Source organism: Triticum urartu, chromosome 2 (assembly GCF_003073215.2).
Source record: "Triticum urartu cultivar G1812 chromosome 2, Tu2.1, whole genome shotgun sequence".
Taxonomy (NCBI): Eukaryota; Viridiplantae; Streptophyta; class Magnoliopsida; order Poales; family Poaceae; genus Triticum; species Triticum urartu.
The window spans coordinates 723,313,887-723,329,211 of NC_053023.1; the positions used below are offsets into that span (position 1 = coordinate 723,313,887).

The 15,325-nt window shown below is 49.6% G+C and overlaps 1 protein-coding gene across 1 annotated transcript; it reads left to right on the plus strand.

Moving 5' to 3' along the window:
* The first annotated feature begins 8,797 nt into the window (after nucleotides 1-8,797).
* On the plus strand, nucleotides 8,798-11,688 carry LOC125540134 (G-type lectin S-receptor-like serine/threonine-protein kinase At2g19130). Its single transcript, XM_048703725.1, has one exon. The coding sequence runs from the start codon at nucleotides 9,118-9,120 to the stop codon at nucleotides 11,506-11,508; it is 2,391 nt and encodes a 796-aa protein (XP_048559682.1). The 5' UTR covers nucleotides 8,798-9,117; the 3' UTR covers nucleotides 11,509-11,688.
* The last annotated feature ends 3,637 nt before the right edge of the window (nucleotides 11,689-15,325 follow it).

Here is a 15,325-nt window from a genome sequence, read left to right on the forward strand (position 1 = left end):
CTTCCACCAAATAAACCAACTAGCATCAACTACAAGGAGTAATCAACACAACTAGCAACCTACTAGCACCAATCCCAGACTTTGAGACAAGAATTGGCTACAAGAGATGAACTAGGGTTTGGAGATGAGATGGTGCTGGTGAAGATGTTGATGGAGATTGCCCTCTCCCGATGAGAGGAGCGTTGGTGATGACGATGGTGATGATTTCCCCCTCCCGGAGGGAAGTTTCCCCGGCAGAACAGCTCTGCCGGAGCTCTAGATTGGATCTGCCAAGGTTTCGCCTCGTGGCGGCGGAGTCTCGTCCCGAAAAATTTCTTCTTATTTTTTTCTCATCGAAAGACTTCATATAGGAGAAGATGGACGTCGGAGAGCCACCAGGGGGGCCACAAGGTAGGGGGGCGCGCCCTAGTGGGGGGGCGCCCCCTACCCTCGTGAGCAGGGCGTGGGCCCCCTGGTCTTCATCTTTGGGGAGGATTTTTCTTTATTTATTTTAAGATGTTCCGTGGAGTTTCAGGACTTTTGGAGTTGCGCAGAATAGGTCTCTAATATTTGCTCCTTTTCCAGCCTAGAATTCCAGCTGCTGGCATTCTCCCTCCTTATGTAAACCTTGTAAAATAAGAGAGAATAGCCATAAGTATTGTGACATAAAGTGAAATAACAGTCCATAATGCAATAAATATCGATATAAAAGCATGATGCAAAATGGACGTATCAGACTACGTACTCTGGGGGCTGTGGACCACGCCGGATCGTAGTACCGGATATACACCGTTTTTATGGTGTACGGCGCAGAGGCAGTCTTGCCCTGTGACATAATTCATGACTCACCTCGAGTGCGCATGTACGAAGAAAGAGAAGCCAAGCTCGATCGGCAGGACAGTCTGGACACCTTGGAGGAGGAGCGCGATGTAGCCAAAGCCCGTTCCGCATTTTATCAGCAACAGGCTCGCAGATACCAAAGCAGAGAAGTACGGGCCAAAATTTATAACGTTGGCGAACTAGTTCTACGCCTGCCGGATAAGAAAATGAACAAGCTCGAGCCCAAATGGGAAGGTCCCTTCATTATTGACCAAATTCTGACCGGTGGAGCGTACCGACTGCGGGATGCATCGACTAGTCGACTCGAGACGAACCCATGGAACGCGGCCAGGCTCCGAAGATTCTACGCCTAGCACCGGACTCTATGTTAGTCCCCTCCCTTTGTCCATTTTTTGCATATACATCATCTGTCTTGTTTCCCTTTCTTTCTTTCTCTTATTATTTCTCTAGGCCTTCAAGGGTCACCTTGTGCCTCACTTGTACATTACAGATGCGCTAGCCGCACTCTCCATACCTGGGGGCTTCTTTCACAGAAGCTTAAATTATTTATCTAGGCCTCACGCCCAACACATGTGTTATACTTCCATATGTACCTTTTTTCACCATTATATGCATCGATATGACTTAAGTTTTGGCCAAGCTGGGTTGCCTGGCTCTTGTATTTATGCCCTACGTTCCCGTTAATTCGGCTAGGGCATAAGGGGAGCACCTCTGCGATTGTTACTGCCGGGTCAGCCGGATGTGTACCTCAGACTGGGTGAAGCCGAAAGCTAGCGTTCTTAAGGGAATATTCGATTGGTGAACAAAAGATGATTTTTATTTATTGTCCATATCTGCCCCCAGATGCTTTTTCTGTGTTTCTTATCGCAGTCCGGACATGCACTTTAAGGCGTGCTTACCCAGGGAAAGGAACCCTTAACGGAACTATTCTCCCTGGAAGATGTTTCTTACTACCCATGTAATATAACATAACTAGTTGGGCACTTGTCTGATAAAGCACTAATGACCCCTACGCCTGGTCTCCACGCATACCCCGGTTCTTATATAACTGAGCGGGTATTCGGATTCACTCTGGACTATCGGGCCCAGAGGTTGAAGCGAAAAGGTCCACAACGACAAATGATCTACAATCCGGCTAGAAGGCATTATACATGTCACTTTAATTACATAGTCATGCAGACTGACTAAACTCCTCCCCTATACCATCCAACAGGCGGTCTAGCTTACAATCCTGTTGGGAATACTTTGCGGCTAATTCTACTTGCCCATAAACTAAGCTAGCGGGGATCTCTTTTCCGTCGGGCCCCACGGGTCCGACCTCGGCCATGTGATTTGGGTCTGCCCTGGTATACCGAGTCTTCACCATGGCCCAGGCCTCTCTGGCACCCTGTCGGTAGGCCGATATATTCCATAATCGGAGGCGCTGCCGTGCTCCCTTGAGCTTCTCCGTAAGCTCTGCAACGCCCTCTGGAAGGGAGACAGATGGCCACAAAGCCTGGGCAACACCTTGCATCACCTGCCGAACTTGTTCGTGCAGATGTGACAGCTCGGATAGAAGATCAGCCGCAGACCGGGGCATTTCCTCCGCGGGACGACCCGTCAGCATACCTACAGACATAACGCTGTTAGTCGGCTTCTTCGCCGAATTCCTTTAAAAGGATTCGTTCAAGCACTCACTGAAAATGCCGCGCCGAATCCGCTTATTCTCCTTCTCGGAGTCGGCAAGCTGGCCCCGAACATCTTTTAGTTCCACACTCAGCTTAATATTGGCGTCTTGGAGATTGTTTTTCTCCCGCCTAACCTCAGTCAGCATGTGTTTGCCAGCCTCTATCTCTCGCATAACATGCTGGTCCTCCGAATTTTCTCCGGATTCATCTGCAACATCTGTTGTTAGATCTGCAACCATGCCACACATTATATGGTAACCATCACTCTTTAAAATAAATGTTACCAGCAGGTGACTTTTTCGGTTCCTGCAATGCGGCCACAGCAGCCCGCAGTTGGGTCTTGCATTCCTCTAGCTCCTGTGTTAGCCTAGTATTCTTCTCTGTAAGAACCTGCACAATTAAGATGATCCTTAAATCAGTTCTGCTAACTGTTTCAAGTCTCAGGGGCTACTGATACATATGAATCGTTAGATTCACTTACCCGTACATCCTTTACATATTGATCCGTGGCTCTGGCTAGGCCATCTTGAGCAGCACGGAGGTACGCCTCTCCGGAATTAAAGGCATCAAATGCCTCTGGTGAGAAACAAGCGTCCCAGAGTACGGCCCGGCGACGCCTATGGTTCATGGCGCTTTCCACTTCTGAGTTAGTAGCGGATAACCTATCCGCATCCTCCGTAGAGGGATTATCCAGCGCCTGCCCCATATCGGCTTCCGCCTCTATGTCTGGTCCTGGCGCCCGGCTGGTGGAAGCATGATTAGTAACATCGCCGGACATATTCCGGCGAGCGTTTTTTCTGTTAAAGAAACGCGGGTGTCATTATATTTCAAGAGAGACGACAACCATGGAGCGGGGTTTGTTATACCTTTGCGCTGGCGTCTCCGTCCTGACAGCCTTCCTTTTTGGCCTACCCGGCTTCGGTGCCTCCTGTTGGCGTGTTGCCATGGGCTCGGCAGGGCATTCCGAATGCCTTCCCTGTAAAATGCCATGTGTATATGGTGGGTGAAGTGTCTAAAAGGGGATCCTAGTTTTGGAGTTGGGATTTTTTGGTTTTTCTTACGTGCGATGCAGGGAGTAGTCCGGGATAGTCGGCCGTAATGGCCACCATGGCATCATCGCAGCTTAACTGATAGAACTGCCAGTCTATCAGCTCCACGGATATAACCGAATCTTCTTCGAGTCCGGAGTTGAGGGCCCGGTCAGGGTCCTCTGGTTGTGGAGAAGGGCTGCTGACCTCCTTTATGGCTTTTCGCAGTTCCTGCCACAAAGTGGCAAGGTGAATACTTACGACAAAGAATGCGGGAAAAATGGGAGCAGGGAGATATAACTTACCCAAGTTGGAGGATTGTACATGGAGAATCCATCCCGTGGTTTGATGCGGGTGAACTCCTCCTCCTCACCCTTGAACAGTTCGGACAAAATCTTCGCTAGAGCGACAGCATTGTCCGGACCCTTACGCCCGCAGCGGGTGGCGTCATCCGCCCCGTTATAACACCACAAGGGGTACCCACGATATTGAAGTGGCTGCACTCCCCACATTATGCAAATCGACATAACTTCAATTATTGTCAATCCTGATAGAGCCAGTGCTTTGATCCGGTTCATCAGATAGAGGACTTCTCCGTTGTCTTCCGCCTGGGGGCTCCGTGGGCGCCAACTTCGGCGCTTCTTCAGAGGAGCATTGTAGAACTCAGGTAGACCCCGCCGAACAGGGTCCGGAAGGGGGACGTCCTCCATATAAAACCATTTCGAAGGCCAGTCTTCGGACGGCTTCTTCGGGGTACCGGACAGGTATCCGGTATCAGCGATGCGCCATATTTCGGCTCCGCCCACTTGATAAAGTGATTCCCTCTGTGTGCGAGGGACAAGGCAGAATAGCCTTTTCCACAGCTCGAAGTGAGCCTCGCAGTGTAGGATCTAGAAGTAGATGTGTCTAGAGGGGGGGTGATTAGACACTTAGTGCTAAAGTTGCAATTTTTAGGCCTTTTTGGTTTGAGTGGAGTTTTAGGCACAATTTCAACATACACAATACATATCAAGCAAGCATGCAAAGAGTATATGAGCAGCGGAATGTAAAGCATGCAACTTGCAAGAATGTAAGGGGAAGGGTTTGGAGAATTCAAACGCAATTGGAGACACGGATGTTTTTCCTGTGGTTCGGATAGGTGGTGCTATCCTACATCCACGTTGATGGAGACTTCAACCCACGAAGGGTAACGGTTGCGCGAGTCCACGGAGGGCTCCACCCACGAAGGGTAATGGTTGCGCGAGTCCACGGAGGGCTCCACCCATGAAGGGTCCACGAAGAAGCAACCACCCACGAAGGGTCCACGAAGAAGCAACCTTGTCTATCCCACCATGGCCATCGCCCACGAAGGACTTGCCTCACTAGCGGTAGATCTTCACGAAGTAGGCGATCTCCTTGCCCTTACAAACTCCTTGGTTCAACTCCACAATCTTGTCGGAGGCTCCCAAGTGACACCTAGCCAATCTAGGAGACACCACTCTCCAAGAAGTAACAAATGGTGTGTAGGTAATGAACTCCTTGCTCTTGTGCTTCAAATGATAGTCTCCCCAACACTCAACTCTCTCTCATAGGATTTGGATCTGGTGGAAAGAAGGTTTGAGTGGAAAGCAACTTGGGGAAAGCTAGAGATCAAGATTCATATGGTAGGAATGGAATATCTTGGCCTCAACACATGAGTAGGTAGTTCTCTCTCAGAAATAGGATGCTGGAAGTGTAGGCTTAGTCTGATGGCTCTCTCTTCGAATGAAGAGGAGGTGGAGGGGTATATATAGCCTCCACACAAAATCCAACCGTTACACACGATTTACCAATCTCGGTGGGACCGGATCAACAAACTCGGTCAGACCGAAATAGGAAACCTAGTGACCGTTAGAGATTTTTGGTGGGACCGACTGGATCAACTCGGTGGGACCGATGTGCTAGGGTTAGGGTAAATCCAAAACTCGGTTTGACCGATTACTCAAACTCGGTGGGACCAATTTGGGTAATAAGTGAAACAGAGAGTTGGCCAAGCAAACTCGGTGGGGCCGATTGCATATCTCGGTGGGACCGAAAATATTGCAATAGGTAACAGAGAGTTTGCAAGCCCATCTCGGTGAGACCGAGATCCCATCGGTGAGACCAAAATGATTAGGGTTTCTGGCAGTGGCTATGACAGGTGAAACTCGGTGGCGCCGGATAGGAATAATCGGTAGGTCCGAGTTTGGCTTTGGGTTTAGGTCATATGTGGAAGTGGGAAAGTAGCTGAGGATTTTGGAGCATATCATTAAGCACATGAAGCAAGAGGCTCATTAAGCAACACCTCATCCCTCCTTGATAGTATTGGCTTTTCCTATGGACTCAATGTGATCTTGGATCACTAAAATGTAAAATGAAGAGTCTTGAGCTTGAAGCTTTAGCCAATCCTTTGTCCTTAGCATCTTGAAGGAGTTCCCACAACCTTTAGTCCATGCCACTCCATTGTTGAACTTATCTGAAACATGCTAGATAGAAATGTTAGTCCAACAAGAGATATGTCGTCATCAATTATCAAAACCACCTAGGGAGCACTTGTGCTTTCACGCAGCCCAGGAACAACTCGCAGAGAGCAACATAGCCGGCGATATGTAGAATGGAGGCAGGGGTGAGATTGTGTAATTGGAGGCCGTAGAACTCCAGGAGCCCGTGGAGGAACGGATGAATTGGAAATCCGAGTCCCCTTAGTAAATAAGGAACAAGGCAGACCCGTTCTCCCATGGAGGGACAAGGAAGGCTCTCCGCTTGCGCCCCGCCATTATAGGTGGCGAGCCCGACTTGAACGGGCACCATAAACGCTGGAGGGAGAAATCCCTTAGTCTGCAGCTCGACTAATCGGCTATGCGGGACTGAACACCTCTCCCAATCACCGGGCTTAGGGCTACGGGGGCGGGAGGAGGAGCTACGGAGGTCGGTCATGCTGGGATGGATCTTTCCGAAGCACGCTCTGATGAATTCTCGCTAGGGGAGGATGATATGAATTGGATCTAAGAATCCCCATCCCTTTAATAGACAATTTATTTATCTGGTTAGGGGGCGAATGTAAAAACGCCCTGGCGCCTCGTATTCATTCGACGCGTGGGAGATAGCCCTTATTGGGCACGAAGCCAAGAAGTTCAACATTTATGGAGCCGGACACTGCTTACGAACACTTGAAAGTTGGAGAAGAACCCGCCTTGCAATGCCGAAGACAACACTGCGTGCCGGACTCATCGTCATTGAAGCCTGGTTCGGGGGCTACTGAGGGAGTCCTGGATTAGGGGGTCTCCGGACAGCCGGACTATATCCTTTGGCCAGACTGATGGGCTATGAAGATACAAGATTGAAGACTTTGTCTCGTGTCCGGATAGGACTCTACTTGGCGTGGAAGGCAAGCTAGGCAATACGGATATGTATATCTCCTCCTTTGTAACCGACCTTGTGTAACCCTAGCCTCCTTCGGTGTCTATATAAACCGGAGGGTTTTAGTCCGTAGGACAACATACAATCATACCATAAGCTAGCTTCTAGGGTTTAGCCTCTCTGATCTCGTGGTAGATCTACTCTTGTACTACCCATATCATCAATATTAATCAAGCAGGACGTAGGGTTTACCTCCATCAAGAGGGCCTGAACCTGGGTAAAACTTCGTGTCCCCTGCCTCCTGTTACCATCCGCCTAGACGCACAGTTCGGGACCCCCTACCCGAGATCCGCCGGTTTTGACACCGACAGCGACCCATTTTGTCCGCGGCCGTCCGTTTGGGTCGGTGCGGATAAAAAATCCGGCCCAACGCGCCAATCCAAACGGACGTGCGTCCGCTTTCGTCCGCCTTCCGACCCATTCCCGGCCCATTTTTGAGCTAGATTTGCGTCGGTGCGGACACAAGACGGACGCGCGCGCTCGCCCTCTTTCCTCACCGGGCCCGCTGGTCGGTGGCACATTGGATTCACACACTCGCCCGCCTGCTAGGTCGCCGACGCCGCCGGCCATTTTTTCAGATTAAAATGGATACATAAATAGTTCTAGCGTACACAGATAAAAGAAAAAGACCACTACTCGTCGCTTTCTGACTCCGACTCGGTAATGTCCTCCTTCGACGTTTGAAGGTAGGCGTCAGCAAGCTGCTCGTCTTCAAAGTCCCAACTCGAAGTTTCTCGTAGCTTCAGTTTCAATTGAGCTGCCTGCTTCCGCGAACGCTTGTCCTCTTGATAGGCGTCTCGCTCCCTCCTCCTCGCGTCCCTCTCCGATCTCAATTGCTTGTAGAACTGGCGCTCGTCGACGATGTCCTGCGGGTAGCCTCCGCGCCACACCACCAAGGCTTCCACGTCCTTCTCTGCGATGGCAAGGCGACGCTGCCGCCTCCAGTGGACACGACGATCCTCGTCGGTGAAAAGCCGCGGGAGAGGCGCCAGATCCTGCGCCCGCTGGCTCGACACGTTGGGAAAATTCATATCCCGACGAAGCCTCAGGATGCGCCACGCCGCCGCGTCGTGCGCGCGGGCCGCCTCCTTTGCGGTGTCGAAGGTGCCGAGGACGAGACGTTTCTCGCGAAACCAGATCTCGGCGGAGAAGGCACTGGAGCGGCGCTCGCGGACTCCGCGAAAATCCAAAGCGCCCATACGGCGGATCGACATGGTAGCGCAGAGGCGGGGAGAGTGGGCGGCCGACAGAGTGTGAAGGGAGCGCCTTCTTTATAGCGAGCGCCGGCCACGGCGCGCGTGCGAACCTTTCCCGCGCGCTGGAGCGCCAAAACCAAAGCGCGCTAGGCAGCTTTCCCCCATGCGCGAACCTTTCCCGCGCACTGGAACGCCAAAACCAGGGCAACGGCACGATGTTAAACACGCGGGGTCATGAAAATGGGTCGGCCCGTTGGGCGCACTGCCGACCCAAAACTAAAAGAGGGCGGACGGCGGGCGGGCGGCCGACCTAAACGGACAAAAAGCGGACAGAAACGCCGTCCGTTTGGGCAACGGACGGCCCGTTGGAGTTGCTCTAAGATTTGCATAAATAGTTCATATATTAGAGCGTCAACGCGTATAGCCTCACTCCTAGTAATCTAACTGGTGGTTTTTTGCTCGTTGACTCCCGCACGTCCGTTCCTCATTCCTCCCGTCCGCATCCTTCTTGGACTAGCCATTTGGCTGACCGTGGACTGGCTCACCGATACCGGCAACCACGGGATATCATCGGATTATTATGTCCAATTTGCAAGATTTTGAAATTCCAAATGAGCACCTCAGAACAAACTTCCGTCATCCCCAAGCGTCCAGTGTTGACCAACGAAGAGTATTCGTACAGCTATTCTATTTCTCGGTGTAGTTGAATGGTAAAACAATGTTATCATTGGTTGTGGTTGGCACAGACTGTCTGACCAAAGAGTATTCGTACAGCTATTCTATTTCTCGGTGTAGTTAAATGATAGTAAGACAATGTTATCATTGGTTGGCACAGACTCTGTGAGGAGTGCGCCCACAGCCCAAGAGCATCTCCCTCGTTGACCTGCGGCCTGGAATGTGATCATAGCTGACCCGCAGTAGACTTGCATCAATCTTACTCCTCCAATTCCCCACCACGCGTACCCTGTTCATTTCCTTCTTCCGCTCATAATGACTCTCCTCCATGTCTTCCTCGGACTCCTCCTCTCCCTGCACGCGGCGTCGCGGCATGGTGCCGCCATGGACACGGTGTCAGCCGGCAATGGGCATGGGCTCGCCGGCACAGACAGGCTCGTCTCCAACAACAGCAAGTTTGCGCTCGGCTTCTTCAAGATGGACAGTAAGTCCTCTCACACCTACCTCGGCATCTGGTTCAACAAGGTCCCTAAGATAATGCCGGTTTGGTCTGCCAACGGCGAGAGCCCGGTCATCGACCCCATCTCGCCGGAGCTCGCAATCGCCGGTGACGGTAACTTGGCCATATTAAATCAGGCCACCAAGAAAGTCATATGGTCTACCCATGCCAATGTCACAACCAACGACACCAAAGCTGTGCTCATGAACAATGGCAACTTCGTCCTACAGAGCTCCTCAAACCCATCCATAGTCTTCTGGCAGAGCTTTGACTACCCAACCGATACCCTTCTCGCCGGCGCAAAGATTGGCTGGGATAAGACCACCGGTCTGAACCGCCGCCTTGTTTCGAGGAAAAATCTGATTGACCAGGCTCCTGGTCTCTACACTCTGGGGCTAGGACAGAATAGGCTTGGTCATCTCCTGTGGAACTCAACCCTAGAATTCTGGACCAGTGGGGCATGGAACGGCCGTTACTTCAACCTAGCACCCGAGATGATTGGCGCCTTGACACCAAATTTCACATTCATAAACACTGAGAATGAGTCCACCTTCATGTACACATTGCGGGATGACACGGCCATTGTGCAATGTGCAATAGATGTCTATGGCCAAGGGCTGGTGGGTGCATGGTTGGAACCCATACATAACTGGTTGATCAATTACAGGCAGCCTATCTTTCAATGCGACGTCTTTGCAACCTGTGGACCTTTCACAATCTGTAGAGAAAATGCGGATCCACTCTGCAGCTGCATGAAGGGTTTCTCGCTGGGATCACCCAAGGACTGGGATCTGGGAGACCGAAGCCATGGGTGCAGGAGGAACACTCCATTAGGCTGTGAGAATGAGGGAAACAAGCCAGGTCTTGCAGCTAAGTTCTACCCCGTGCAAGGTATGAGGTTGCCCCATGAGGGAGCAAAAGTACCGGCCGCGACAAGTGGAGATGACTGCCAACGGATTTGCTTGGGCAACTGTTCTTGCACTGCATATTCCTACGGTAAAGGTGGCTGCTCTATTTGGCATGGGAAATTGTACAATGTAAAACAACAATCTGATGCTTCTTCAGCAGCAAACGGCGATACGCTTTATATCCGCCTTGCCGCAGCAGAGCTGCCAGAAAGTGTGGTAAGTAAGAAGCAGAGTGGAATCAACCTCGTCGGTGCTGCGGTTGGTGCAAGCGCTGCTGCTCTTGTCCTGGTGATTCTTGGATTGGTGATTTGGAGTAAAAAAGGGAAGTGGTTTACTAGCACGCCGGTAAATGGAGTTGGGATCATTTCATTTCGGTATGCTGATTTGCAACGTGCAACTAAGAACTTCACAGAAAGGTTAGGAGGGGGCAGTTTCGGTTCTGTATTCAAGGGGTATCTAAGTGACTCAGTCACCTTGGCAGTGAAAAGACTTGAAGGTGCCCATCAAGGAGATAAGCAATTCAGAGCAGAAGTGAGTTCAGTTGGAATCATCCAGCACATCAACTTAGTCAAACTGATAGGGTTTTGTTGCAAAGGCGACGAGAGGCTGCTTGTGTATGAATTCATGCCGAATCAATCCCTTGATGTGCATCTATTTAAGGCCAATGGTACAGTTTTGGACTGGAGTCTCAGATACCAGATAGCTATTGGAGTTGCCAGAGGCCTAGCCTACTTGCACACTGGTTGTCGGGATTGCATTATACATTGTGATATCAAGCCAGAAAACATACTTCTCGACACTTCATTCGTAGCCAAAATTGCAGACTTTGGAATGGCAAAGGTTTTGGGGAGAGAATTTAGTCAAGCATTGACTACAACGAGAGGAACCATTGGATATCTTGCTCCTGAATGGATTAGCGGATCAGCTGTTACATCTAAAGTCGATGTTTACAGTTATGGGATGGTTTTGTTTGAAATCATATCAGGGAGGAGAAATTCAAGTCAAGTTGGGGATGGTGATTATTCAGCCTTTTTTCCGCTACAAGTTGCACGAAAGCTTCTCAGTGGAGAAATTGGAAGTCTGGTAGACCCAAATTTGCAAGGTGACGTGAACCTTGAGGAGGTTGCAAGAGTTTGCAAAGTTGCATGTTGGTGCATTCAAGATAATGAGTTTGATCGACCAACCATGGCCGAGGTGGTGCAGTTTCTTGAGGGTGTTATTGAGGTTGATATGCCTCGAGTGCCGAGACTACTGAATGCAATCACAGCAGGAGTAGGTTCACCAACATCTGACACTTAGTTTTATGTCAAACTTATGTATACCTATCGCAACATTTTAGACCCAAACAGACGAAATGCGGACAAACCACTCGTCCGTTTGGGTCGGTGCGTTGGAGTTGCTCCAGTTGACTCAAACTCGTTCTGGACAATGTTGTCTGCATTCTGTAATAAATGAACAAAGAACTAGTTTCAGTCTTCCTGCTTTCTTGCCTTTTCATAATTCATATTCCAGCAGATGTGACATGTGAGGTTTTCAACATGTTGGAGAGTTGCAGTCCTGGGAAAGGCTATATTATTATTATTTTTTCATTTCTTTTCGCATTCCTGGGGTCAGCCAAATGTTGTATGTACTCCTACAAGGCAGCCAGTTACAGACACAAGATCCCTTTGGGATGCACTACTGCCTATAGGAAAACTCATGGCACATTACACTGAACGGCAGTTATCTAAGCCAAACATGCTCATAGCATATAGTAGATTGGCGAACAAACTACCCACTGAAGCTCATAGCATCCAGTAGTGGTCCTAAGTTCTTCAAACCTAGGGGCACATCTGCCTCTTACATGTAGGAGAGGCTGGCAGGGTAGCATTATAACTGAACCCTAACCCACTGAAAACAGGTTGTGGTGAGCCAAACACAATTTGACCATTAACAGCCGTCGTGCAACGGTGTACATCAGAGAAAATCGCACACCGGTATCGACAACTGATCCTGACCGCCATTCTCATGGTCGGTCTGGGGATTCGTCTGTTGGAATTGATCTCACAGGTGTAACAAACCAAGAGAAAAATATGGGAGACAAAGTCTCCTCTCCTCACGTTTGTGCATTGATCGGGCGCACACAAACCAATGATTGGTTTTGGTCCATGACCCCTTAGCACCGCCAGATATAAAAGAGGAGGTCGTGCCCTTGGGCAGAGGACATACATACGGGCTAACACCCAACTACTCCTAACAGTCAATCCTAAAAGGGTGCTACAGGGGATCAGAAGACCTCTACCACCGCCAACCACCTCAAGTTCAGTGCCGGCGGCTTCCTGCTTCCATCAACGCCTCCTTGTTGCTGCTCTTCTTCCACGGCCATCTCCCTGTTGCTGCTGGAGATCACAAGGTGCAGCCACGGGCTACACAGGGGGCTTCATCGAGTGGCCATGGGGATTCGCCAAGCACTGTAAGTTTGTACGCTTCCGTCCGCATAACGCGGGTGTTTTAGTCCGAGATTAGGTTCTAACGGATTAGCCTAAAGCTAATTAAATCTAACAATGGTATCATGAGCCTCCCTAATCTGGCTAGAGCCCTAATTAGGCCTGCCAGATGTGAATCTCTCAAGTTACAGGCCTCAATAGATCTATACGGTTAAAGTCAATGATGTTGTTTAAGTGCACAAGTGCTAAGTTTAATGGCCCAATAGATTTTTGTTGGTGCTAATTACTAGAAATAAAAGTCTCATTATGCCCCGTTAAGGCTAATTATTCATATCTGGTTTTCGGTTAATGTTATTATGGCCTGATTAGAATCAAGTTCATGTTGAATTAGCACTATTCGGGATCGGTCAGAGAAGATAGAAGGAGGGGAATTGCATGTTTACGAAATCCCTAATGTTTACCCCAATTCGGAACCCTAACCCTAGATGAGAAATTCCCAATTTTTCTACAAATCTCAAACCTTGCTGATGCAATAGTTCCCAAAAGTTTTGAGGATTTTGGACCTCACCTCCTTATGCCGCGGCGGCACCGGCGAACGCATCCCTTGCCCCGCCGCCTAACTGCATGCGCGCGACACGGCAGGCGCCGTTCGACGGAGGAGCGCGCGGCCGATGGCCTAGGCACGCTCGTCCGACGAACGGGGCCACCATGCCGCCATGGGATCCGGCGAGAGAGGCAGCCGAGCCGCCATGGACGCCGGCGGTGACGGGCGGCGCCGCTCGGTCGCCCCTGTCTCTCTGGAGCGGAAACATCGGGGATGCGGTGGGAAATGGCTAGGGTTAGGCCGGATCGTGACTTTGCTCAATGCAGGGCGATCACAGCCGTTGGGTCTGATCCAACGACTGGCGGCCACTTACAGCCGATGGCAGGCCTTCGGGCGTGGAACGGGCTCATTCTGGCTATGGGCTGAGGCCCAGGTTGTCTTCTCCCGTGTTATGTTCTTTAAAGTTTTTTTTCTCCTGCTCCGAATGAATGTAAAAGGATAGCTTGCGGCTTTGGGCCCAAAGTGAGTTTTCGGTCCTGTATGAGATTTGCAGTGCATTTATGAAAAACAATTCGGTTGTTGTTTTGTTAATGTTCTATGCACTGTTTAAATTAGAAATTTGTGCTTGTGTCGAAAGAAAAGTAAATGCTAATGGCCATAAAGTTTTCTAAAGGGCTCCCATGGGTTATTATGGGCTGAAATTATGTACTTTAGGTACATTTGATTTATGTCACCGATGATGTTTTTTTTCACGGTTGTAAATTGAAATATTGCCAAAGGTTATAAATAGTTTTCTGAGTAGAATGGAACCATTGAGATGTTTTACTTAGAAAACTAATAAGCAATGAATGGTAATGTCATTTTTATGATCACTTTTTTATACCATTCTAATGTTGAAATGTAATAATGTGAAATGAAATTAATGTTGAGCACAATTATTAGTCACTCATTTAAAATTTGTAATATTTTTTTTGACTGCAAATTTTATGTTGATGCAATTCTTATTGCACTTTTCTTAATGATGTGATCATTACTAATGGCCTGAGGTCACCAAGTAGAATGTTGATGGTCGCATGGCTGGGCTTTCCGCACGGCACCATGCAGCACTAATAAGCAAAAGTAAAGTTTTTTTGATTGATGCATTTTGTGTCAGATCTATCATTTTTAAGAAGTTGCTCCCCACTACTTTCTATTCTCTCACCATGCACAGCGATGTGCCACGTCATTATTCAGAGATCCGGCTACTCCAACTCAGCATACATGCCACGTCAGCAGCCTCCTTGAATGCACGCGCAAGCAGAAATGGGTAGCCTCAATGGTCATCCAGAGAGTAACATCGATTAGTGGTCCACTTACTGCATGAAGCAGGGTGCCACTTTTCTCTCCACACCAATGTTTTTTCCATCGCCGCGTCTCTTCTCCTTCCTATCTTCTCCACAGAAACTCCACTCCCACTTTGTATTCTGCAAACCCCATTAGTGAGGCTGGCAGGGTAGGAGAGGCTGGCAGGGTAGCATTATAACTGAACCCTAACCCGCTAAAAAACAGGACTATTAACAGTCGTTGTGCAACGGTGTACATTAGAGAAAATCGCACACCGGTATCGATGACTGATCCTAACCGCCATTCTCATGGTCAGTCGAGGGATTCGTCGGTTGGAATTGATCTCACAAGTTTAACAAACCAAGAGAAAAATATGGGAGACAAAGTCTCCTCTCCTCACGTTTGTGCATTGATCGGGCGCACACAAACCAACGATTGGTTTTCGTCCCTGACCCCTTGGGCAGAGGACATACATACGGGCTAACACCCAACTACTCCTAACAGCCAATCCAAGACCTCTACCACCGTCGGCCACCTCAAGTTCAGTGCCGGCGGCTTCCTGCTTCCATCAGCGTTCCCTGTTGCTGTTCTTCTTCCACGGCCATCTCCTTGTTGCTGCTGGAGATCACAAGGTGCAGCCACGGGCTACCCAGGGGGCTGCATCGAGTGGCCATGGGGATTCGCCAAGCACTGTAAGTTTGTACGCTTCTGCATAACGCTGGCATTTTAGTCCGAGACTAGGATTAAATCTAGCATCGTCTCCATGAATTGCGACGCATGCATGTCACTAGCATAGGCCTGAAGGAGTCTACGATCACTTGAG

Coding starts and splice junctions, on each gene's coding strand:
- LOC125540134 (XM_048703725.1), top strand. CDS start 9,118: ATGACTCTCCTCCATGTCTTCCTCGGACTCCTCCTCTCCCTGCACGCG.